The sequence below is a fragment of the Globicephala melas genome, chromosome 12 (assembly GCF_963455315.2).
Source record: "Globicephala melas chromosome 12, mGloMel1.2, whole genome shotgun sequence".
Taxonomy (NCBI): domain Eukaryota; kingdom Metazoa; phylum Chordata; class Mammalia; order Artiodactyla; family Delphinidae; genus Globicephala; species Globicephala melas.
The window spans coordinates 31,402,007-31,428,942 of NC_083325.1; the positions used below are offsets into that span (position 1 = coordinate 31,402,007).

Genomic DNA, 26,936 nt, shown 5'->3' on the forward strand with positions numbered 1-26,936 from the left:
GGGGTGGGATATGTGGTAAGTATAATGCCCCCTCTTAATTAAGTATAGTAGGGAATTAGAAAAATAACAAATCAGAAACACCCAGCTTAAGTCTAATAATTTTTGACATTTTTATTTACAGGTTTGTACTATCCTAATAAATGTGCCAAAATAGACACACTGCCTTTGAAGTTTGTAAAGAGGAGTACACTTTTGGTATAAAATTTGGCTGTTTAAGAAAATAAATTGAGTATGATATGAGAATATCTGTTTCTCTTTAGATATACATCTGTGGAGATTTAAAAGCACCTTCATTTTCATTTTTAAGGCCTAGTGAGACTACTTTCCTCTTTGAAATTGGGATATGCATAAATTTAGTACCAGTAATAAAAATAGGAATCTTAGAAAGTTGTATAAATGCAAACGATGTTCTCCACAAATATGTTACTCTTTATAGTTTCAAAATTTCAGTTTCTTGTCTTTTTCTGCCTAAGTCTAATATTTGTTACTGATTGTTGAATAAGATGCTTAGGTTTTGGTGGATTTGAGTTTAATTAAGGGAAGATGATGTTAACATATACAAACCACATTTGGTTCTTTTTCCATTTAAAGAACCTCATGGGGAATTTTTTTGTGGAAAAGTTATAATTCTTAAGTAAAAACTCTGAGTGAGGTTTTTGTTTCTTGGTTACTTTGATATTGCTAACACTATAATTTACAGAAAACCGAAGCCTGAATTTTCTCCATGTGGTGATTAAAACATGTAAGATATTTGTGCTTGGGTTTCCATTCTCTGCCTGAATGAATAAACAGCTGCCCTCAGCAGCAGCTTGTGGATTCTTGGAACAGTGTCCAGACAGACAGCTTTGATCAGGGATTAGAATCCCAGACCCTTCATTCAAATGCATTTGAAGCAAGGGCTTCAGTGTGGCATGTATGGGATGCAGGATCATACCACTGAATGGAGGCTATTGACTTATCTTTTTATTGAATCTTTCTTGATCTGTGAGCTGCCAGGGGACATGCAGTTTTTTTTGATTTCTAATTGTATCATTCATGAAAACTTAAATTTTCCTCAATGTTTTATTATAATATTCAAACATACAGCAGAATTAAAAGAACTTTACATGAGTACCTGTATACCCATCACCTAGATTCTGCCATTAACCTTTTTTCTGCAGCTTTATTGAGGTATGCTTTTCATACCATAGTGTTCACCAATTTTAAGTGTATATGGTTTTAGTAAATTTGGCTGTTTATCACCACAGTCCAATTTTAGAAGACGTAATCACCTGAAAAAGTTCCTTTGTCCCCCTTTCCAGTCAATTCCCACTCCTACCCCTCTGCCTCAGCCTCAGGCAAGTATTGCTTTCTCTTGCTATATTATTTCATTTTCTAGAAATTTCTTATAAATGGAATTGTGTAATACATGTCTTTTGTATCTAGCTTCCTCCATTTAACATGACGTTTTGAGATTTTTTCATGTGTTATTTGTATCAATAGTTTGTTTTTTCTCTGTAAGTCCTTTTCTAAAATCTTTTTGTTTTGAAATAACTGTAGATTTATAGGAAGTTGCAAAGATAGTAGAGAAGTCCATGTACTCTTTACCCAGGTTCTTCCAATGGTTACATCTTGTATAGGAAAAGAAGCATCTTTTTATAGTATATACTGTAATTCTTTAAAAAAATGGCTCCCTGAAAAAATTTAGTATTATGGCAGCTTAGTCTTAGTTTAAATTTTCTTGGATTCTAAAGTAATTTTGTTTTCCTTAACTGCTATAGACATTCTGGGCGTGGAGTTATTTAAAAGTTTGGGGGTGTTTAGTTATAGATCATTTCTGAATGGCAAGTATAAGTTTATATGTTAATGGGTGACGAAAGAAATTCTAATTAATCCTGATCCCTGGGCTCCATGATAGGGCTAGCATAAGAATTCTATAATCTTGATGATTAATTCCCAACTTTGCCTGAAAAACTGTCAAGGTTAGAGAGATATTATTAAATTTCTCAGAATGTTTGACCGTAGATAATTTGATATTGCTGTAGAAATCGATGGGTATAACTGTGCAGACTCAGTAATTCTTGTATGTTATTGCAGGTGTTTAGAAGTTCACCACAGTACTGACTTTTGTTGATTTTTTAAAAAAAATAAACCAGTATAACTTTTATTTTTGGCTGAATAAAAAGTAAAACCAAGTTGAAAAGTTCAGAGTCAGCATTGTCCTGGTAAATTCTTTCAAACCTCAGTAATTCTAAATGTGAGGTGTAGCTTATTTTTTTCATAATTGGTTGCCTGGTGTATATTGATGAAATGAAAAACATGAAATTGGAAATTAAGCTGAATGCAATAGAAAAAATATGTGCATTAAAGTTACTCTGTTTAATATTTGCTTTTAAAAACCAGTGCTGAGATGTTTTAAGTCCAAACAAAGAAGCATACTCTGTAGAATAACATTTTTATTTATGGGCTGGAGGAACCAGAATACTCATTATCTGATCATTTTGGATTGGAAACAATTTAGGTATCCCAGGAGTCCAAGATATTGGGTCTCTCCCTCTGTCCTGATAGTATATTTTCTGATTAATTGGTTTATTGAAAAGTAAACTTCAGTAGAAAGAAGTAGACTGGGAAGGACTGGAACTTAGAATACAGGTATGATTGTTAGATTGGAGGCAAGGGACTGAAAATCCACTTTAGTGCTAAGGGGAAAAAAATCCCAGTCTGCCAGTGGAACACATAGGAGGACAGGGACAGGTAGCTGTGGAGGATGTATGAGCACCTGGTAGCTGGGAGGTGCAGCGAGAGGAAACAGGGAATCTAATTTAACTATTGGGAAGGTAAGGAGCATTAGCAGACTGTGATTTTATTGTACAGGAGGCTCACTATCCACATTATGACAGGAAAATATTCACTCATGACGTGATCCCTTATCCAGAGAAGAGTAGTAGAAATTCAGCATATAATCTATAAAAAAACCCAAGATGAATTATTCATAGCACTGTAGCTGACAATATCACAGTAATCCTAGTGATTAATAATAAAAATGTAAATAAAAACCTCAAATGCCTGGAACATAAAAACGTTTCTTTAAATAACTTGAGTTAGAACCATATCAGAATTGCCATTTAAAAAGACTTATTAGAAAAAATAACTATAATGAACAATATGGGTAAAAATTTAGATAGTGTGGCCAGAGTGATAGAAGTATGTTCATAGCATTAAATGCTTCAAAAAGAAAATGAACTGAGTATTGAACTCAAAAAGGTAGAAGAAGGAAACCCAATGAAGCAGAAGGAGGCAAATAATAGAGAAAAATGGATGAGTGAACAGCAAAATAGAAAGCTTCAGGACCTTTATCTTGGTGGGCCTTAGCTGTTCTTCTGGAACCTTCCTAGGATTTTATCTGTATTACTGCAAAGCAAAAAAGGTGCCCTTAGAATCCTTCTCAACATAATGTTTCACTGTGACAACCAGTAGGTAAGGATTGACTCTATATGAAACGTATTTGCTATCCCTATTCTAGAAGTTCTGTCCAGTTTAGTAAGAAAAATTAAAACAGCAGGAAAGGAGGAAACAAATTCTTATTTGCAATTGATATGATTGACTACCTGTAGAACTTAAGAAAATCAAGTCAGAAACTTCTTAGAATGGATAAAAATTCATGTAAGGTGCTTTATAGAAAACATATATAAAATAGAAGACAGAGTAGTGAAAATCACTGATGCTGAACAGAAAAAAGAAAAGAAGAATGAAAAGAAATGAGGACAGTTTGAGAGACCTCTGCGATAACATCAAGTGTACTAATATTTGCAGTATAGGGGTTCCAGAAGGAGAAGAGAGAGAGAAAGGGGCAGAGAACATATCTGAAGACATAATAGCTGAAAACTTCCCTAACTTGGAAAAGAAATAGACATCCAAATCCAGGAGGCCCAGAGAGTCCCATACAGGACTTACCCAAAGAGGAAAACACCAAGACACATTGCGATTAAAATGACAAAAATTAAAGAGAAAGAGAGACTGTTAAAAGCATCAAGGGAAAAGCAAGAGATAACATACAAGGGAACTCCCATAAGGCTGTCAGCTGACCTTTAGCAGAAACCCTGCAGGCCAGAAGGGAGTGGCATGTTTTATTTAAAGCAATGAAAGGGAAAAACCTACACCCAAGAATACTCTAACCCAGGGGTCCCCAACGCCTGGGCTGTGGAATGGTGCTGGGCTGTGGAACGGTGCCAGTCCATGGCCTGTTAGGAACCGGCCGCACAGCAGGAGGTGAGTGGTGGGCAAGTGAGCGAAGATTCATCTGCTGTTCCCATTGCTCCCCATCACTCACATTACTGCCTGAACCATCCCCCCCATCACTTGCATTACCTCCTGAACCCCCCCACCCCCGACCGTGGAAAAATTGTCTTCCACGAAACCGGTCCCTGGTGCCAAAAAGGTTGGGGACCGCTGCTCTAACCAACAAGGTTCTTGTTCGGATTTGTTGGAGAGATCAAAAGCTTTACAGACAAGCAAAGGCTAAAAGAGTTCAGCACCACCAAACCAGCTCTACAAGAAATGTTCAGGAAATTCCTCTAAGCGAAAAAGAAATGGCTGCAACTAGAAACATGAAAATTATGAAATGAAAAAGCTCATCAATAAAGGCAAACATACAGTAAAAATAGGAAGTCATCCACCCACAAAGCTAGTAGAATGGTTAAAGACAAAGCAGTAAAGTCATATATGTCCACAATAAGCAGTTAAGGGATGCACAATACAGTTAAATGTAAAATATATCAAAAACAGTAATCATGAGAGGAGGAGAGTACAAATGCAGGGTTGTTAACATGCATTTGAAATTAAGAGACTGGCAACTTAAAACAATCACACACACACATATATATACATATTGCTATATAAAAACTTCACGGTAACCACAAACCAAAAATCTATAATAGATATAAACCAAAAAAGGCAAAAGGAATACAGACAACACTAAAGATAGTCGTCAGATCACAAGAAAACAAAACAAGAAAAAAGAAAAAAAAAAAAAGACCTACAAAACAACCCCCAAACAAGTAATAAAATGGCAATAGCATACATACCATTAACTACCTTAGATGTAAATGGACTCAGTGCTCTAATCAAAAGAGAGAGTGGCTGAATGGATACAAAAGCAAGACCCATATATATGCTGCCTATAAGAGACTCACTTCAGATCTAAAGACACACACAGACTGAAAATGAGGGAATGAGAAAAGGAATTCCATGCAAATGGAAATCAAAAGAAAGCTGGGGTAACAATACTTATATCAGACAAGACAGATTTTAAAGACTGTTACAAGAGACAAAGGAGGACACTACATAATGACCAAGGGATTAGTCCAAGAAGAAGATTAAACGATTGTAAATATATATGTACCCAGCATTGGAGCACCTAAATACATAAAGCAAATACTAACCGACATAAAGGGAGAAATCAACAGTAACACAATAGTAGTAGGGGACTTTAACACCCCACTTACGTCAGTGGACCAGTCATCCAGACAGAAAATCAACAAGGAAACACTGGCCTTAAATGACACATTACACCAGAGGGACATAATTGATATGTGTAGAGCATTCCATCCCAAAGCAGCAAAGTACACGTTCTTTTTATGTGCACATGGTACATTCTCCAGGATAGATCACATGCTAGGCCACAAAACAAGACTTGGTGAATTTAGGAAAATTAAAATCATATCAAGGGACCTCCCTGGTGACGCAGTGGTTAAGGATCTCCCTGCCAATGCAGGGGACACGGGTTGGATCCCTGCCCCGGGAAGATCCCACATGCTGTGGAGCAACTAAGTCCGTGTGCCACAACTACTGAGCCTGTGCTCTAGAGCGTGCAAGCCACACCTACTGAGCCCACGTGCCTAGAGTCTGTGCTCTACAACAAGAGAAGCCACCACAATGAGAAGCCTGCGCACCGCAGCGAAGAGTAGACCCCGCAACTAGAGAAAGCCTGCACACAGCAGCAAAGACCCAACGCAACCAAAAATAAATTAAAAAAGAAATTAAAATCATATCAAGCATCTTTTCTGACCACTATGCTATGAGACTAGAAGTCAACTGCAAGGAAAAAACTGCAGAAAACACAAATGAGGAGGCTAAACAACATGGTACTAAACAACCAGTGGATCGCTGAAGAAATCAAAGAGGAAATGAAAAATACCTAGAGAAAAATGCAAACAAAAACATGATGATCCAAAACCTTTGGGACGCAGCAAAAGCAGTTCTAAGTGGGAAGTTTATGGTGATACCTCAGGTATAAGGTATTCCTCAGAATACCTCAGGAAATAAGAAAAAATCTCATATAAATAACCTAACCTTACACCTAAACAAACTGGAGAAAGAAAAAGCCCAAAGTTAGTAGAAGGAAAGAAAGCATAAAGATCAGAGAAGAAATAAAATAGAGACTAAAAAAATAATAGAAGAGATCAATGAAACGAAAAACTGGTTCTTTGAAAAGATAAACAAAATTGATAAACCTTTAGCCAGACTCATCAAGAAAAAAAGAGAGAGGGCACAAATCAGTAAAATCAGAAATGAAAAAGGAGAAGTTACAACTACCATTACAGAAATACAGAAGATCGTAAGAGACTACTACAAACAACTATATGCCAATAAAATGGACAACCTAGAAGAAATGGACAGATTCTTTGAAGATGTATAATCTCCCAAGACTGAGCCAGGAAGAAATAGAAAATTTGGATAGACCAATTATCAGTAATGAAATTGAACCAGTAATTTTAAAATTCCAAGTAAACAAAAATCTAGGACCAGTGGCTTCACAGGTGAATTCTACCAAACATTTAGAAAAGAGTTAACACCTATCCTTGTCAAAATATTCCAAAAACTTGCAGAGGAAGGAACACTGTCAAACTCATTCTGTTAGGCTGACATCACCCTGATACCAAAACCACACAAAGATATCACAAAGAGAAAACTACAGGCCAGTATCACTGAAAAACAAAGATGCAGAAATCTTCAACAAAATATTAGCAAACCAAACTCAATGATACATGAAAAGGATCATACACCAGGATCAAGTGGGATTTATCCCAGGGATGCAAGAGTTTTTCAGTATCCAGAAGTCAATCATTGTGATACATCACATGAACAAATTGAAGAATAAAAACCAAGTGATCATCTCAATAGATGCAGAAAAAGCTTTTGGCAAAATTCAACATCCATTTATGATAAAAGCTCTCTAGAAAGTGGGCATAGAGAGAACCTACCTCAACATAATAAAGGTCATATTATGACAAACCCACAGCTAACATCATACTCGGTGAAAACCTGAGAACATTTCCTCTAAGATCAAGAACAAGACAAGGATGCCTGCTGTCAACACTTTTATTCAACATAGTATTGAAGTCCTAGCCACAGCAATCAGACAAGAGAAAGAAGTAAAAGGACTATAAATTGGAAAGAAAGAAGTAAAACTGTCACTGTTTTTGCAGATGACATGATACTATACATAGAAAATCCTAAAGATGCCACCAGAAAACTACTAGAGCTTTACAGTGAATTTGGTAAAGTTGCAGGATACAAAATTAATATACAGAAACCTGTTGCATTTCTATACACTAACAATGAACTATCAGAAAGAGAAATTAAGGAAATAATTCCATTTACCATCGCTTCAAAAAGAATAAGATGCCTAGGAATAAATATACCTAAGGAGTTACAAGACCTGTACTTTGAAAACTATAAGACACTGATGAAAGAAATTGAAGACAACGCAGATAGAAACATACTGTATTCTTGGATTGGAAGAATTAATATTGTTAAATGAACATACTATCCAAGGCAATCTACAGATTCAGTGTAATTCCTATCAAAATACCAATGCCATTTTTACAGAACTAGAGCAAGTAATTTTAAAATCTGTATGGAAACACAAAAGGACTCCAATATCCAAAATAATCTTGAGAAAGAAGAACAGAGCTGGAGGAATCATGCTCCCTGACTTCAGACTGTACTACAAAGCTATAGTAGTCAAAACAGTATGGTGGTGGTACAAAAACATACACATAGAATAATGGAACAGAATAGAGAGCCAAGAAATAAACCCATGCACTTATGTTCAATTAATCTATGACAAAGGAAGCAAGAATATACAGTGGAGAAAAGTCAATCTCTTCAATAAGTGGTACTGGGAAAACTGGACAGCTACATGTAAAAGAATGAAATTAGAACATTCTCTAACACCACGTATAAAACTACACTCAAAGTGGGTTAAAGACCTGAATGTAAGACTGGAAATCATAAAACTTCTAGAAACAAACATAGGCAGAATACTCTTTGACCTAAATCGCCACACTGTATTTTTGGATCCTTCTCCTAGAGTAATGGAAACAAAAGCAAAAATAAACAAATTGGACCTAATTAAACTTAAAAGCTTTTGCACAGCAAAGGAAACCATCAGCAAAACAAAAGACAACCTACTGAATGGGAAAAATATTTGCAAATGATATGACCAATAAGGGGTTAATATTTAAAATATATAAACAACTCATACAACTCAACATCAAATAAACAACTGAAGACCTGAATACAAAATTGGCCGAAGACCCAAATAGACATTTCTCCAAAGAGTACATGTAGATGGCCAGCAAGCACATGAAAAGATGCTCAACATCGCTAATCATCAGAAAAATGCAAATCAAAACCACTACGAGATACCACCTCACACTTATCAGAATGGCTATCATGAAAAAGAACACAAATAACAAATGTTGACAAGGATACGGAGAAAAGAGAACTCTCATACGCTTTTGGTGGGAATGTAAATTGATACAGCCACTGTGGAAAACAGTATGGAGAATTTTCAAAAAACTAAAAATAGAATTATCATATGATCCAGCAATTTCAGTTCTCAGTGTATATCTGAAGAAAATAAAAACACTAATTTGAAAAGATACACGCACCCCAATGTTCATAGCAGCATTATTTACAATTGCCATGATATGGAAGCAACCTAAGTGTCTACCAACAGATGACTGGATAAAGAAGATGTGGTATTTATATATAATATCACACAATGGGCTACTACTCAGCCATAAAAAAAAATGAAGTTTTGCCATTTGCAGCAACAGGGATGGACCTGGAGGGCACTATGCTGAGTGAAATAAGTCAGGCAGAGAGAGACAAATACTGTGTGATGTCACTTACATGTAGAATCTAAAAAATACAACAAACTAGTGACTATAACAGAAAAGAAACAGAGTCACAGGTACAGAGAACAAACTAGTGGTTACCAGTGGGGAGAGGGAAGAGGGGTGTGGCAGTAGTATAGGGGGAGAGGATGAAGAGGTACAAACTATTGTGTGTAAAATATGCTACAAGGTAAAACATGGGGAATATAGCCAGTATTTTATAATAACTATAAATCGAGTATAACCTTTAAAAATTGTGAATCACTTTATTGTACACCTGTAAATTATATAATATTATACATCAATTATCCTTAAATAAAAATTTTTTTTAAATATACAAAAAGTTTTCTCTATAAACCGACAGTGACTACTTAGAAAAGTACGGGGGTGTGTGTTTGGAGGGGGGGAATTCTATTTTTCAATAGGTATAAAAAATACTTAAAAATAAGTCTACCAAGAAATGTGTAAGATATCCATAAATATTTGTCAAATAAATGAAAACTATATAACTCTTTAGACTTTTAAATTCCTAACAAATTTATAGAAATATGATGTTTCTGGATGGGAATATTGTTTTATAAATAAAATGACAAATCTGGGACAGAATCTATAGTCCTGCAACATAGCTCTAGTGTATCAAATAGCTTAGGCTACAGGAAATGTCTCAAACTTGACATTTGAGAGATAGGGTGGGGCGAAATGGAGGGAAAATTGTGTATTTATAAAAATAAAAACAACTTAACATCTTGCACTAAAATTAATTTCAGATGAATAAAAATGTAAAGAAAAAAGTGAAAAGGGACAATGGAAACAACAGAATTAAGAAAATTTAATAATGCTTAACTGATGTTAGGATGGAAGGACTATTTAAGCTTCAAAGCATGACATAAAGTTAAAAAATTAAAACTTCTGTGTGAATAAACACCATTGTAAAAGGTTAACCTAAACTGGGAAAATGTATTTGAAATGTAACAATAGAGACCTTTTTAAGACCAACTGAAAAGAAAACAAACCCAAGTCAAAAAACGAGTGAAGAATAATGAAATTAACTTTCAAAAGAGAAAACATAAATGGCTAACAAATATGAAAAATAATGTTAATTTTTTGGATTCAAGATATGTATGGTGAAGTAGTCATGAGAGTACATTTGTCCAGCAGTCTAATGGTAAAAATTCGTTAAAAGGGTAGTTCTCAATATTGCAAAGAATGTGGTAAAATAGGCATATCTCACATTCATATGTTGCTAACAGGAATCAAAATGGGCTTGGCAGTGAGACCGCAAGTTTTCAAATATTTACATTCTGTAGCCTCCGAAAATAAATGTCTGTTAGTTCAAATTTTCATTAATGAAAAGTTTGTTTTGAGCCTGTATGTCAGGCATTATGCTGAATGCTTTACATTTGTTTCATTTAATTCTCATGATTATCTTGTAAGTATTATGTATCTTTAAGAGGTAGACCATCTGAGACCCAAAAGGGAAAAAACTGCTCAAGGTTATTACACACTAGTAAACAAGATAGAAAGCATTCTGTCTTGGGAAAGTGCTTGTGATGTTAATTAAGAATAAACACATGGGCTTCCCTTGTGGCTCAGTGGTTAAGAATCCGCCTGCCAATGCAGGGGACACGGGTTTGATCCCTGGTCCGGGAAGATCCCACATGCCGTGGAGCAACTAAGCCCATGCACCACAACTACTGAGCCTGCGCTCTAGAACCTGCAAGCCACAACTACTGAGCCCATGTGCCACAGCTACTGAGCCTGTGTGCCACAACTACTGAAGCCTGTGTGCCGCAACTACTGAAGGCTGTGCACCTAGAGCCTATGCTCCGCAACAAGAGAAGCCACCTCAGTGAGAAGCCCGTGCACTGCAACAAAGAGTAGCCCCTGCTCGCCACAACTAAAGAAAGCCCGTGCACAGCAATGAAGACGCAACACAGCCAAAATTAAGTAAATTAATTAATTGGTTAATGGAAAAAAAAAAAAAGAATGAACGCACTTGGGGAATCCCCTGGTGGTCCAGTGGTTAGGACTCCTTGCTCCCATTCCAGGGGGCATGGGTTTGATCCCTGGTTGGGCAACTAAGATCCTGCAAGCCATGTAGCGTGGCCAAACATAAAATTAAATTAAAATAGAATAAAAAAAGAATAGCACAACTTATAAAATTACACCTACTAATAATTTTCTTAACAATATAAAGGAAAAAATAGTAAAAATCGAAAGTAATTACTCACAGTGTTATTAATAATATGTTATTAATGTAATTATTCCTACTAATAAGATTGAGGCTTATTCTTATTTCTATTTACTTTTCTACAGTTGAACTTTAAAAAAATTTTTAGCCAAAATTAAAAAGAAAAAGTAGTAAGAACAGGCAATAGACAAAAGTGAAAAATCAAAGAGAAAATTTTTTAAAAATCCAACAAAACCAGTGCAAGTACATTAAGGAGAGGCTTTTAAACCCTTATTTTTGATTTACATTCGAAGCTTATTTGGTTATGCACATGCAGATTTACTCTCTACTTACCTTCCTTTGGTTCATTTCTCTTCCTTTCTTGAGGGTACTGTATTAGGGATTTCATAAGCATTCACTGCATTAAAAGGAACTTATATTTGGTATTTGGAAATAAAGGTTAAGTTATTTGCTCAAATTCGGAAAAGGAGAACAGTGGTAGATTTCCTAAATACTGGTTTACTTTGCTGCTACTAATGCTGTTTTTTAAAAAATATGCACTTAAACCAGTGGGAATTTTTTTATTTTCGTCTTTTTAAATTAAAAATTCCAGCTTCTTAAAATACAACTGCAACTAATTCTTCTGCTTTTTTGTGGTATTTCAGGCATACACAAGCCAGTTTGTATCCCTTGTGATGTTTGCTCTTATGATGTGTGATGACAGGATCTCCATGCAAGAGAGACGCAAAGAGATCATGCTTGGATTGAAGCGGCTGCCTGGTATGAAGATACTCACACACTCTACTTGTTGTCTAAGGGGGTGGGAAATAAATGGGTGAAGCTGTGGCTTGTACCTATTTAGTCAGCAAGATCTTTTTACTTTACACCTGTGCGTTTAAAACCCCCACAGTGATAGCACAGAAGATTAGAAACGTTGGTCTTTTATCGGTTGCTACCCGTATGTTATTATTATTATTATTATATTGGTTTAGTTTATTGTTCTCTTTTCATAGATTTTGCTAATATTACTTCTTAACAGATTTAATTAAGGAAGTTTTGAGCATGGATGATGAAATTCAGAAACTGGCAACAGAACTTTATCACCAGAAGTCAGTCTTGATAATGGGACGTGGCTATCATTATGCTACTTGTCTTGAAGGGGCCCTAGTAAGTCTTCTCACTTACAATTTCAGAATGTTGACTTATGGACCTGGCACATAGCCATACTTTTATTTATTTATTTATTTTTAAAATTTTATTTATTTATTTATTTTTGGCTGCATTGGGTCCTCATTGCTGCACGCAGGCTTTCTCTAGTTGTGGCGAGCGGGGGCTACTCTTCGTTGTGGTGCATGGGTTTCTCATGGCGGTGGCTTCTCTTGTTGCGGAGCATGGGCTCTAGGGGGCGCGGGCTTCAGTAGTTGTGGCACACTGCTTCCGTAGTTGTGGCATGTGAGCTCTACAGCACAGGCTCAGTAGTTGTGGCACACGGGCTTAGTTGCTCCACGGCATGTGGGATCTTCCTGGACCAGGGCTCGAACCCGTGTCCCCTGCATTGGTGGGCGGATTCTTAACCACTGCACCACCAGGGAAGGCCCAGTCATACTTTTAGACTGAATGAAATAGGTGGAAGTTTTACAAAAGTGGCTTTATATTTATGCATTCTGATTTGTTTACCTTGAGGTATAACAAAGTATAACAGAATACTTAATTCAAAAGTGAAAATCAAGAAGAGTACATTTTAGCATGATACCGTGGGTTTAGCAAGGAACTTGGGTTATTTTTTTGTCCAAATATGAATAAAATAAATATTAAGTTCTCTAGGTGTGAGATTTAATTGAGGTCAAATATGAAGCAATTGGGAGATCAGTTACAAAGAAATATGAGTACATTCATGATAGTCTAAACTCTTCAAAAAGCCCTTGTGGACTTCCAGATAGTTGTTGACATTATATTTAGAAATAACGATCAGTTAACCTGTTAGCTATATTTGCACATCAGTGATCCTTTAATACTTTTGGATAAATAGACAGGGACTTCAGACATCAGATGTCTTGTGTAATATTTAAAGAATGGGTTTTTGAAAAACAGACTGAAGACTAATCTAGTTTCTTCCTATTAGAAAATCAAAGAAATCACTTACATGCACTCTGAAGGTATCCTTGCTGGTGAGTTGAAACACGGCCCTCTAGCTTTGGTGGATAAGTTGATGCCTGTCATCATGATCATCATGAGAGATCACACCTATGCCAAGTGTCAGAATGCTCTTCAGCAGGTGGTTGCTAGGCAGGTAAGTCAGGAGCTGCTGTGAGGACACCTTGGGGGGTTAAGAGTTGGGTCACTAAAGCTTATTTGAATTTTATGACATTTAAAGTGATAGACCAGTACCCATCAGGTGGCTTACAAAACATGCTTAGGTTTCCATGTGAGTAATCTGAGATACTCAGGAGTTTTGACAGGACCTAGCTCATAGTTCTCATAATACCAGAACCAAGATCAAAAATGAGGTCTTGGTCTCCAAGTCCTGTCTTCTTCAATTAGTGTATGCTGTTCTTAATTTAATATTCTTAAATGTGTATTTCAGGAGAAACTAGATTTTACATGAATATTACTGGTGCTGTGCTTAATGGAGTTTTCTTCAGATCATTTGGCTTTGTATGTAAATTTCCAAAGATGTTAGTCTCTAGTCACAATGTAGTGGTTACACACTTGGGCTTTGAAGGCAGGTAGTCCTAGAATTAAGTACCAAGCCCGGTATTTCTTAGTTGTGTGAGTTTAAGAAAGCACCGAATCTTACAAAGCTTCTGTTTCCTTGACTGTGAGTGAGACTTACCACACGGGATTGTGAGTTTAAATAAGCCTATGTCAGTGAGGCCACGTGTGAATCGTGCCGTGCAAAATTTGCACGCTCATGTGTTACAGCCCTGCTTTTGCTTAACCAGTGATTGCGAGTGTGATTTCTTTCCCAGGGACGGCCAGTGGTGATCTGTGATAAGGAAGACACTGAGACGATTAAGAACACAAAAAGAACAATCAAGGTGCCACACTCAGTGGACTGCCTACAGGGCATTCTCAGCGTGATCCCCTTACAGTTGCTGGCCTTCCACCTGGCTGTGCTGAGAGGCTATGATGTAAGTGGTGGACCGCTTTGGTCTGGCTTTTCACCCTGGTACATTTTGATAGTTTCCTTCTAAATTTTTAGCAATAGAATTTGAGAATTCCCTCATACATATCTCTGTCACTTGTTATATTTCCATGGCCCAATGTGTAGGTTATATCCTAACATTTTCATACCCATGAACTTGAAGGAAACTTGGACGTTACCTCCATGACTGGAGATTACCTGTTTTCTTTCTGTGTTTCTTAATGAGGTAGCTATTGGAAATTCTTTATTTGGGACTTTCTCACACACTGTAGGACTCTCAGCATTCCTGGTCCCTCATTCATTGTGACAACCAAAGTGACAATCAAAACATCTGCTCTTATACGTTTCTAGTGTCCCCTGAGAGGGATGCCACCTCATAGAGGACCACAGGAGTTTTTCATGTGCCGAACTGGCTCCTTTGGAATTCTTTTTCCTGATTTCAAGTCTTTTAAAGTTATATTACTATATTTTCTAATCTAATTCTTTGTAGTCTATAGTAAAGATGGTTAATGAGCATGTTTTCTATTTTCTGTTTTTTATAATCAAAAATAATTTGCTTATAGCCATTTACCCCCCCCCCCCAATATCTGTATAATCTCTCAAAAATTGCTGGGTTTTTTTTTTTGCAGGTTGATTTCCCGCGGAATCTAGCCAAATCTGTAACCGTAGAATAAGGAACATCTGAAACTGGGCAATTAAGCAACACAAGACACCTTTTGTATTTAAAACCTTGATTTAAAATATCACCCCCTAAGCCTTTTCTAGTAAATCCTTATTTATATATCAGTTATAATTATTCCATTCAATTTGTGATTTTTGTGAAATTACCTCATATTTTCCCAGTAATTTGTGAGGGAGTTTGAATAATGGAATCTATATTGGTATTGGTGTCAGAAAGAGATTTAGCTCTCATTTTCATTAAAGGATGCTGAGTGTTGGATTTCTGGTCCCTCCACTTCAATCTGAGAGGCGGCCAGTGAAAGAGTAGTGCATTTAATTGGAATATTTAAAGCCAACAGCAATGTACTTGGACATTTAATTCAGTTATAAAGAGAAGATGCTGTGATTTATTTGGAAATTTGTTTGTTATTTTGTTTTTAAATCAAACTGTAAATCTTAAAAACTGAAAACTTTTCTTTGTGGGATTTCTAGTGGTTAACCTTAATCTCTCAAACTTATTGCCTGTTATCTGTATGTCAAGGTATCTTAGGAAGATAAATAGTATAGTAGTGTGTTGGTTTTCTCCAGCCCTTGATAGAAAATACTTGCACAATTTCATAGCACAAACTTTAAATTTGAGCTGCTTTGTACAATTGACAATATGATTTTAAGTTTGAAGATGGGATACGTACATGTTGTATATCCTACTCCTTGTTTTTTCATGTCCTGAAAGTGGTTTTTAATTTCCTCATATCTGTAGTTTTTTTTTTTTTAATTACTGCTGAATGACATTTTATCTTATTCTTTGAAATCACCACACAGAGTTGCTATCAAATGTCTCAATACCAATATATTCAGAATTCTCTTCAACTTTGTCCCAGAGAAGAATTACCTGCAGTTAATTTTAACTTCTCTCACTGCCTTGTTGCATCAAACTGGTAGTACCTTTGTGCCAATTTGGAAGCTCCTTGCAGTTGTTTGGAAGATTTACAAGTCTTTTGACTAATCATTTGACTCTAAATGTATACGATGGGCTAGAATTAGAAAAAGCTATGTGCTTTACACTGATATTAATGAAGGATTATATAAAATTTAGTATTACTTTCTAGGAATTTTTCTCTCTGTATATTCTGTTCTACCCCTGAAAAATATTTAGGAATGAAGAAGATATAAATAATACTGAGGTGCCTTCAGCTAGCTAGTGTCAGAAATGGAAACTTACAATTTAGATTTAAAAATTTAAAGTGGAATATTAGCTTGACACCCAAAAAGTTGTAATAATTTCTTCACGGAGCTTTTTTGGCCACACCTTGGGCGTTACAGGATAGTGTGTTTATGTTTTGGTTAAGTCCTTCTCTTTCTAAAGTTTTCACTTTTAAATTGTGAAGGTAAGATATTTAGTATAATTAAGTAAGCTCAGTCTTTTCCTTTTTCTGTGTTTGAACTTCTTGATGAGGTTACGATTTTCTAGTAGCTATTGGAAGAGAAGCATAGAATTTTGCCTTGTGTTAGGGTTAGAGAAAGAATTGGCATATTTTGAGGTAATTCAGAAGGACTTTTAGATTAAGACTAGAAACCTGTTTAAAATGAAATAGGATTACTGTTCACATCTATATAGCTACTATAGCTATATTTATCTATTTTAATTGTTTCTAATATTATTTTGTGTAGGCCTGCTAGTTTTAGTATGTGTGTAGTATCATTCTTATGTTATATTAGCATTTTATGCACATGATTTATATGGATTTGTAACATTTCCAAAGTTCAAATTAGCTTTCTAAGTGAAACTGATATGTGAAATCAATCATTAATTTTCAGTCTCTGTTTCCTCTCCCTCTCCGTGTGTGCGTGTTTGGTGTGTCTGTCTGTCTTTCTCTAGCTCTCAAGCACACATATACACTTCAGGCTAGGGTAAGTTCTAAACCAAATCTCAAAAACCAATAGTGAGAAAAAAAAAAGTGGTATTTTCCAAACAAACGTGGCTTCCATTCCCTACCCCTTCTTCTTGCTCCCTACCCTGTTTAGCGTAGTGATGTTTAGATGCTTTTATGAATTATGAACACAAAAAATACTGTAATGAGGCAAACTGCTAATAAGTGTGGATGCTCAGTTAAAACCAGTATAATACAGGATAAGAAAATCTGATTTTTCAAGAAAGATATTCTACAAAAGGAGTCCTTTCTGTCAAAATTCTTTCTTGTAGTACATTTAAAATTTAAATTCACTCATGTATAACTTAGAGTTCCTTACCGCAGGTCATGAGCCCTTTGTAGGCCAGAGGTCATGTTAGCATCTAACACATGGCCAAGTACATGATTGTAACTTTGGCATCAGTCAGCTTTTCTGTCTTTTTAAATCACCTATGCCATAGGAATAGATGGTAGGAGGAAAGTTAATGTTAACTCTTTTTAGTTTGTTATAACTCTGTCAACACCCTATTATGGGAAAGTCACTGTGCTAGAAACTGAAAAATACATCCTGTTTAAAGCAAAGTCCACTTGTCCCCAGATGGACTCATCACTCGTGGAGACTAGGATCATTGGAAGGCACAGGGTGAGAGAGTAGAAAAATGAAGTTGAGCTGTTAAATGTTGTGAGTGGATTTGTTCACTTAAATCATGGTCCAAGTTTTGGTGCATATAATGTTCCTAAGAGGTGAAGTGCATTTTGTAGAGTAAGCTGTTATCACAGGCGGTAGATCCATGTGTCTGTGGTCCTCTAAGGAACAGCAGTCATTAGATTCAAAGGTGAAAACAGTCAAGCATCACAACTAAAAGGGAACTGACACAGTGTGATGTGCAGATGGGGCTGTCAGAGTGCTAATAAAGATTTTCTCTCTTAGGTTCCTAGGAAATTGTTTCCGAGATGACATTGTCTTATCCTTTTGAATACAGGTCTCTTGACCTGAGTTAATTATGAGGATGAGAGGAAAAGAGCCCCTTTTCAGCTCCTTGGTAGCATTCCTTTGGCACATTTCGATAACTCTTCAAAGAAGGAAAACCAGCTGAAATGTTTGCTTTAACAAACATATTTTAAGAAGTCCTTTGGGATCAGTTTCCTCTCTCTCTCTCTTTTTTTTTAAATTAGGATATATACTATAGCAATAAAAGGGAACGACTCATGTTAATTACTTATTGTATGCTACAACTTAAGTGATTTTTCTAAAAAGCACAATGTCGTTGAAAATATTTATTTAAAAAGAATTCAGAGCTCACATTGAATTTGTGAAGGCCAAAGAAATTGAAGGGAATGGTAAAGAAAGATAAAGAAGTCTTATATCCACATATTTAGTAGATGTTGTATACCAGAATACCAGGTGGTGTTTTACCTGCGAAAACATATTTCAGATTACTTTCTTTGTTTTTAGTGTTAGAGCCTCAGGTTTAAAAGTTTTAACAATTAAATCATTTTTTCCCCACAATATTTAAAGATTGTTAATTTATCAGTATTTCCCTAGCTTGATGAATTTAACTGTATCTTTAGATCTGTGACATGATAACCAGTAGGAATGGTAATATTAGCTTTGAACCAATAGTATCCAGGGTTAAAATAAAAATCATAGTTAACTAGCAAAACCGTAAAGTTATGCCATATTAACTTGTGAGTCTGTAATAGCTTGATATCAATGTTATGGAATATGCCATAAATAATGGCTAACGAGAACTTTTTAGGAAATTCTCAAATTACCTTTCTTACTACACTAGTTTTCAGAATGAATATAGAAGTGATCCTGTTAGCTTTTTAAAACTGTTCTGCAGTTAATTTTTATTTTTTGCTTAAATAAAACTTTCAGTATTTGTTTAAATTATATTTCTTGTGAGCTAGAAATTTTAGAATCATCCTGCCTTTGTTTCAGTTTTCTGTTCTTCAAGATGATGAATGTTTAGTTTACTGAGCCAGTTGGTCATTTCTTCCTCATGTCTTCTGAGTCCAGTGACTATAATTCTGAACTGTGAATAAGTTACCAAAAACTTGCTGAGAATTGCATTTTGAAGCAATTTGCCAATATTTGAAGTGTATACATGTTTGTCATTGTGTTAAAGATTGTATTGTACTAAGAATGTAGCCAATGTTTACTTTAGTTGTTGGTAAACATTTTTGATGCTAAAAGTTTATTCATTACTGTTGCTTTTAAAAAGAAGAAATATTACATAAATATATTTAAAAGTCACGTCTTCACTCCAACTTCCCAATTATTTAAAAAGGATTGTTAGATAAAACAAAGGCTCTACTTTTTCTGATGTTATACTCTGTAAATATTATACTTTCTCAAGTCTTTTAGAACTTTTTGTGACACTATGTTGTTTTTAGCAAATTTACTAAAATTTGGGTATATGCAGTGATCAGCAACTTTGTTTAAGTGAATTGATAGTTGCAAAAGAAGGATATTTAAGATGGGTGAATAGCAAGTATAGCATATACTCCAAATCTAAAGTTTCTGTAGTATCTGGCAATCTCTTAATCATTGAACAAAGAGTCCTTTTACAGGATCCTTTTATAAACAGCAAGCTAAAATCTCTATCCCTAGTGCTTACAGCACTTGCTGTGTTTTGCAGGAGACAGAGTTATGCCAGGGTGGTTTGAATGAATAGATGTGCTGTGTTGCCTTCCCATAGAATTGAGCCCAATCTCTCCTCTCTCTTTCACTCTGTGTTGCTCTGCAGCAAAGCCCAGATCCACACCAGCATGGATCATTTTTTCCACAGGCCACATTTTTTTACATAAAATTTAGCTTTACTCCTAGTGAAAGGTTTTCTTCAGATTCTCTTCAGTTCACTATCAGTAAGTATTTACCGAGTGCATATTAAAGGCCAAGAAATAATCTCCCTAAAAATTAAGAGGCCACTTTTCATTGAAGTGGATTTGAGGAAAAATAAGTTCTTTAATTTTTTGGGTGAAGGAAAGAAGTCCTTAAGTTTCTCCCATTAATCTGAGGTTAAGTTGTTCTATCTAATTAAAAAAAAACGATGTAGAAGCTTTATTAGTTTAACAAGCATCCTGGAGATAAAAAGTAATCTTGTAGGGCTTCCCTGGTGGCGCAGTGGTTGAGAGTCCTCCTGCCGATGCAGGGGACATGGGTTCGTGCCCCAGTCCAGGAAAATCCCACATGCCGCGGAGCGGCTGGGCCCGTGAGCCATGGCCGCTGAGCCTGCGCGTCCAGAGCCTGTGCTCCTCAACGGGAGAGGCCACAACAGTGAGAGGCCCGCGTACCGCCAAAAAAAAAAAAAAAAGTAATCTTGTAATAATATACAGAGAAGTTGCCAGGTTATAGGTCATTTAACCAGCTGACCCGTCCCCAGGAAGTGTATATGTAGTAAGATAAATTTATTATTCTCTTTTTGGTTAGCATGTACACAAGAGATTATTTCCAAGGTTGAAAAGACATATTCGTGAACTTCATATTAACATGATTCATTGACTCAAAACGCCAAGGTTCACACATGTATTTCTTATAGAGAATGCTGTTATGTAGCCATATTTCCTTTTTCATATTTCAAAAAATTTTTGATATGGAATATGGATGTGTAATTGAAAATATGGAATAAAAAACAGAGCTTGTAAACAATTGGAGAAGTGCACTCTGGATAGAATTATAGTTATTTCCTTCCCATTCATTTATCAATCTGCCTTTGTATATGTTTATATAAAATGAAAAAGACTTTATGCCTGTTAGAATGAAAGCAATTGGCATGTTTTCATATGCTCTTAATTTCTGCAGTTTAGCGACCGATTGCATTATTTCTAACAATGCGAATAAGGTACATTGTGGAACTCACAGCTATTGCACACCGAGGGGATATTTAGAGGTTAATTTTTGCCTCCATCACTTAGCTCTGTATGCTTTGAAATGGAGATAAATATGGTGAGGTCTTAGAAGGAAAGTGGCCAGAATTCCCAAAGCCTGGAATATAGGTAAATACTCATTGAGAGTTCTGGATGCACTATACCTAAAAGGCAAATGATCACTTGTTCTTAACTAATATATTCTTAATTTGTGAGACCCAAAGGTTGATATCCGTTAGTTTTAGATTGTCGTGCAATAGCCAGGGTGCAAAGGTCTAGATGTGTCAGGATCACTACAGTTTGTTTCTGCCAACGGCCCCTTTCAGGTGACACTGTTGTTGGCATTAAGAAAAGCCAGTGTGGCATCAGTCAAGGATGTTTTACTATGGCAAGTTCAATGTGAGATGGACTCGTTAGAAAGCTTTGTCTTCAAATAATGCCCCTAACTGGGATGGAAAATAGTCTGAGACGATAAAGACTTTCAGTTTCTAGGTAATCAAAATTGTATTAAATTCAGGTTTCTTTCTGTTAGACTTGAATGTATCTAGCCAGTGTGATTTATGGGGACTTCTGGTGGTTGTTGTTTTTTCCTATTTACTTTGTACATAGAGTTGTTTTGAAATATTGAGCACATTTGCTTTGAATTTTATCTCTTGCTTTCTGTTTTGTATTTGTCGTTTGAATAAAATTATAAACCCAATATTGATTTTATTCTTAATTCACTTTTACTGCTGCTATGGAGAAACCTAGGAACTGTGGGAGATCTTCGTAGGATTTCTGTCTTATGTTCTTGGTTATTAACTTGGAATCATGTGTTACTGAAGTTCAAAGCATTTCTTTCTTTGAAAGAAACCAAAAATTAATTTTAAAACTTCTTCATATAGGCAGTCTTTTTCTGTGCTTTAAGTGAAGTGGAAAAATATACTGGCCTCTGAGCGCAGAATTCACTTTACTGACACAACGTTAGTAACTTAAGTACTTTGAGTTGTTTTCTTAGCAGAGACAGATTTATATCAATTTATTTGCAAATTCCTGGTTGTTCCTGTGACAGAACACAGGAATGAAGGGCAGTGACTGAGATTCCCCAAGATAGAGAAAAGTTAGCTGCCTTACAGACACATTGGTCTCTTCAATTTGACCTTCCCAAAGTGTGATGTTCTTAAGTTAATGGTTCTCGACTCCTTTGGGCTTAATATGCTGAAATGAAGTAAGGGCAGCTCTGAGAATGTTGACAATCACCCTATCAGAAGATAGGGCTGATTTTTAATGTTATTTTTAAAACTAAAGAATCTACAATGGCTTGGCTTTTGCTCAAATAGGATGCCTCAAAATTTAATCATTATTTAAATAGATATTCTCTTCACAAAAATTTAACAGCCAAGTCTTGCTTTTCTTGTCAATCTTAACCTTGTGCTGTGTAGTGTACTGGGTACACCAGGTACACAGATCATATGAAACAGGACCCATGGACAAATGAACTCAGCGTAAACAACATATATCTCTGTGTGCCTGCCATAGCAGTTGCTTAATAAAATACTTGCTGACCTAAGTTATAGTCTAAGTAGCATTTTTTTCCCCTTATTTTTTCTTTCAGTGCCTTTACTTGCTAAGTTAGAGTTTGGTCAAGAAATTGTAAATCACTACTGGCATTTCCAGTAGGAAAGGATTTAATAGGGAGAATTGGGTTTACACAGCCGTTAATTCTGGGAAATGCAGATCAGGGAGGGCACTGTGAAATCTGCCAGTGTAGGAATTGCAGCGAGCTACTGTCGGTGATCTCAGCTGTCCAAAGCATCGGGGTGGATGACTGTCAGGAAGATATTGGTGAGTCCCACATTAGCTATCTGATGCCCATTAGTCTGTTTGCAGTTGCCACTAGAGAATGTTATTTTTACTTCTCTTTTCCCTTCCAAATTGTGCACAAATGGCTCTCATTGGTGAAATCTAATTGTATCTCTGTGTACAGGTATCCAGTAGAGGGGAGAATTTAGAAGGGTGAGGATAGTACAGAATATTGAACAGATGTTGTCCATCACAGTTCACCCTTTGGAATACACAGCATCTATACTTACCTTTGTATCCATGTTTAAATTTCCAAAGAAGAACAAAAAGAATATCATGATTCTGCCTGATATACAGCAACTATCCCTGTTGAAACAAAGATGCAGTCACCTTCCCAAGAAAAGGAGATACATTTCCTGAATTTCTCTATCCATCTCTGTGTGATGTTTATTCCTCTTCCTTAAAAACAATCCCCCTTGTTATGAAAGTCTTATGTAGTCTTAAGTAGAATAATTGGAAGGAGAAGGGGGAAAAGTTGATTTATTACATAAATAAATGTGTGTGTGTGTATACATATATATATATAAATATATATAATTGTGCAGGGACACGGGTTCGAGCCCTGGTCCGGGAACATCCCCACATGCTGTGGAGCAACTAAGCCTGTGTGCTACAACTACAGAGCCTGCTCTCTAGAGCCTGCGAGCCACAACTGCTGAGCCTGCGCCCTAGAGCCCGCGAGCCACAACTACTGAGCCTGCGTGTCACAACTACTGAAGCCCGTGCACCTAGAGCCTGTGCTCTGCAACAGCAGAAGCCACCACAGTGAGAAGCCTGTGCACTGCAATGAAGAGTAGACCCCACTCACTGCAACTAGAGAAAAAGCCCATGCGCAGCAACAAAGACCCAGCGCAGCCAAAAATAAATTAATTAATTTTAGAAAAAAGGAAGATGGAAAAATATATTACCTAATCAACAAAAACTGGGGCTCTCACTAAAGGATCTCTCAAAGATAAACGCTAAGGTGAGGGGAAAATGATCCCAGAAAGATTTGAGATGCAACATAAATGAATGGTGAGCAAAGAAACACTGAAATGAGGGTAAATCTAGAGCACTGACTGTCCAAAACAGTAATAATAATTTTTTAAATTTGAGAAGCTATAGAACAATCCATGATAAAATGCTAGACAATAATATAAGTTGGGAGTGGGGGAGCATAGTTAAAACATAGTCCCTTTTATTATGTGAGAGGAGGGTAAAGATAATAACTTTGGATTTTGTTAAGTTAAATATATGCATGTTAACATTTTTCTGATATAGGGTATAGTTTCCAAAGTGATAGGAAAAAAATAGAATTTGGGAAATATATCCAAATACATTGGTAATAAACAATGTAGGAGACATTTAAAACAGGGACAGAGAAAAGCTGAATGTGAAAATGTTCACTAGGCAAATCCTAATTCATGGAAAATTGAGGGAGCTATAATAATATAAGATAGATTTTAGATAAAAAACGTTAGTTGAAAATTGCGCAGCTGCTATGGAAAACAGTATGGCAGTTCCTCAAAAAGTCAAACATAGAACTACCATATGATTCAGCAATTCCATTCCTAGCTATATACTCAATAGAACTGAAAACAGGGACTCAAGCAAATATTTGTGTGCCGATGTTTATAGCAGCATTATTCACAATAGCCAAAGTGTAGAAACAACCTAGGTGTCCATTAACAGGTGAATGGATAAACAGAATGTGACAAATACATACAGTGGAATATTATTCGGCCATAAAAAGGAATGAAGTGTTGATACATTCCAAAACATGGGTGAACCTTGAAAACATGGTAAGTGAAATAATTAGACACAGAAGGACAAATATTATATGATTCTGCTTATGAAATATCTAGGCAAATTCATAGAGACAAAGTATTAGATTAGAGGTTAACAGGGTCTGGGGGAAGGATGAATGGGTAGTTATTGCTTATGGGTAGAGAGTTTCCATTTGGGGTGATAAAAAATTTTGAAAATAGTGATGGTGATTTCACAGCATTGTGAATGTAATTGATACCACTGAATTATTCACTTAAAAATGGTTAAAATGCCGAACTTTGTTATATATATTTTACCACAATAAATTTTTTTTTACATCTTTATTGGAGTATAATTGCTTTACAATGGTGTGTTAGTTTCTGCTGTATAACAAAGTGAATCCGCTGTACGTATACATATATCCCCATATCCCCTCCCTCTTGAGCCTCCCTCCCACCCTCCCTATCCCACCCCTCTAGGTCATCACAAAGCATCCAGCTGATCTCCCCGTGTGATGCAGCTGCTTCCCACTCGCTATCTATTTTACATTTGGTAGTGTATGTCAGTGCTACTCTCTCACTTCGTCTCAATTTCCCCTCCCTGCCATGTCCTCAAGTCTGTTCTCTACGTCTGTGTCTTTATTCCTGCCCTGCCACTAAGTTTGTCAGTACTATTTTTTTAGATTCCATATATATGCGTTATATATATGCATAACGGTATTTTTCTCTTTCTTATTTCACTCTATGACGGACTCTAGGTCCATCCACCTACAATAAAATTAAAATTAGAAAAAAAATCCATAGAAAGATTTTTTTATCATGTAATAATAAAAGTTTTAATTCAACCGGTATTGTAAGGCTTTTTAGTTTTTGCTAAATGGTGGATGTACCTTTGTATCTCATTATGGTTTTACCTTGTGCTTCCTTGGTTACTAATGAGTTGAGTGTCTTTTTTTATGCTTATTGACCACTTTCTTTTTTTTTTCTTTTTGTAAAGTGTCTGATCAAGTCTTTTCAAAATCAGTTTTTGAAAACTGGATGATCTATTGTTTACTCTTTAATTTATAGGAGCTCTTTATATATCCTGGATTCTGGTTCTTTGTTACGTGTATTGCTATTGTCTTCTCTCACTTGTGATTTCTCTTTTCATTTTCTTTTTGGTATCATATAGAAATTCTTGACTTTAACATAGTCAAATTTATCATTATTTTCCCTTTATGGTTTGTGTTTTTATGTGAATTGTTGGATAAATCCTTCTTCCTAGGTCATAAGTATATTCTCCTGTATTGTCTTCTAAAACCCTTACTAGCTTTGTTTTCATCCTTGGATTAAAAATCCTTAGATTTTTAGTTCACCTGGAATTAATTCTGAGTTTGGTGTGGGGTAGGGATTCATTTTAAATTATTTTTATGTGGATGCCATAATTCCCTGCACTATTTACCAAAACACTCACCCTTTCGCAATTTCCCTGCAATGCCACCTCTTATATCAAGTGTTCACATGTGTGGATCTGTTTCCATGGGCTATTTGTCTCTGTACCAATTCAACATTATTCCCATTATGTAGCTTCATAAAAAGTCTTGATATCTGATAGGGCAACTCTCCTCTCACTGTTTTTCTTCTTGAATGACTTGGTTATTCTTTGCCTTTTGCATGTACTTATATAGAAATTTTAGAAACAACTTGTCAAGTTGCACAAACACAACTGGTGACATTTTTATTGGGATTGCATTAATTTCATAAATGAATATGGGGAAAATGTCATGTTTCATGCCACAGTTTCATGGCATTGAGTCTTCCAGTCTATATACGTGGTTTGAGCACATGTCTCTACTTAAGTCTTCATTCATGACTCAATTTCTGTAATTTTAATCCATAGAGGCTGTAGTAGGCTGAATGATGACCCCCACAGATATCAGGTCCATATAAGGACCTGATATGCCTTACCATATAATGCAACCTATATATGTTGCCTTATATAGTAAGAGGATCTTTGCAGATGTGATTAAATTAAGGAGCTTGAGATGGGGAGATTATCCTGGATTATTCAAGTGGGGCCTCCGTGTATGTATCATTATAAGTAGGAGGCAGAGGGAGATTTAGCACAGAAGAAGATGTGAAGGCAGTTTGACCACAGACACAGAGATTGGAGTGATGTGGCCACAAACCAAGGAATACCAGCAGCCACCACAAGCCGGAAGAGGCAAGAAAAGGACTTTCCCCAAATTCTCCAGAGGGAGAGTGGCCCTACCAGCACCTTGATTTCTGCTCAGTGATACTGATTTCAGACTTTTGGCCTCCAGAACTGTGAGAGAATAAATCTCTATTGTTTTAAATCACCAAGTTTGTGGTAATTTGTTAAGCAGCCACAAGGAAACTAATTCAGAGAAACTGTGCATCTTTCGTTATAGTTATCCCTAGGTGTTT

The 26,936-nt window shown here is 36.1% G+C and overlaps 1 protein-coding gene across 1 annotated transcript in view; it reads left to right on the forward strand.

Moving 5' to 3' along the window:
• GFPT1 (glutamine--fructose-6-phosphate transaminase 1) overlaps positions 1-18,946 on the forward strand; it is a 69,286-nt gene extending 50,340 nt beyond the window's left edge. The window contains exons 15-19 of the mRNA XM_030877440.2: positions 12,000-12,114; positions 12,374-12,501; positions 13,457-13,624; positions 14,304-14,465; positions 15,109-18,946. Coding sequence (XP_030733300.1) covers positions 12,000-12,114; positions 12,374-12,501; positions 13,457-13,624; positions 14,304-14,465; positions 15,109-15,153 — 618 coding nt within the window. The 3' untranslated portion in view covers positions 15,154-18,946. The remainder of the gene's footprint in view (positions 1-11,999; positions 12,115-12,373; positions 12,502-13,456; positions 13,625-14,303; positions 14,466-15,108) is intronic.
• The last annotated feature ends 7,990 nt before the right edge of the window (positions 18,947-26,936 follow it).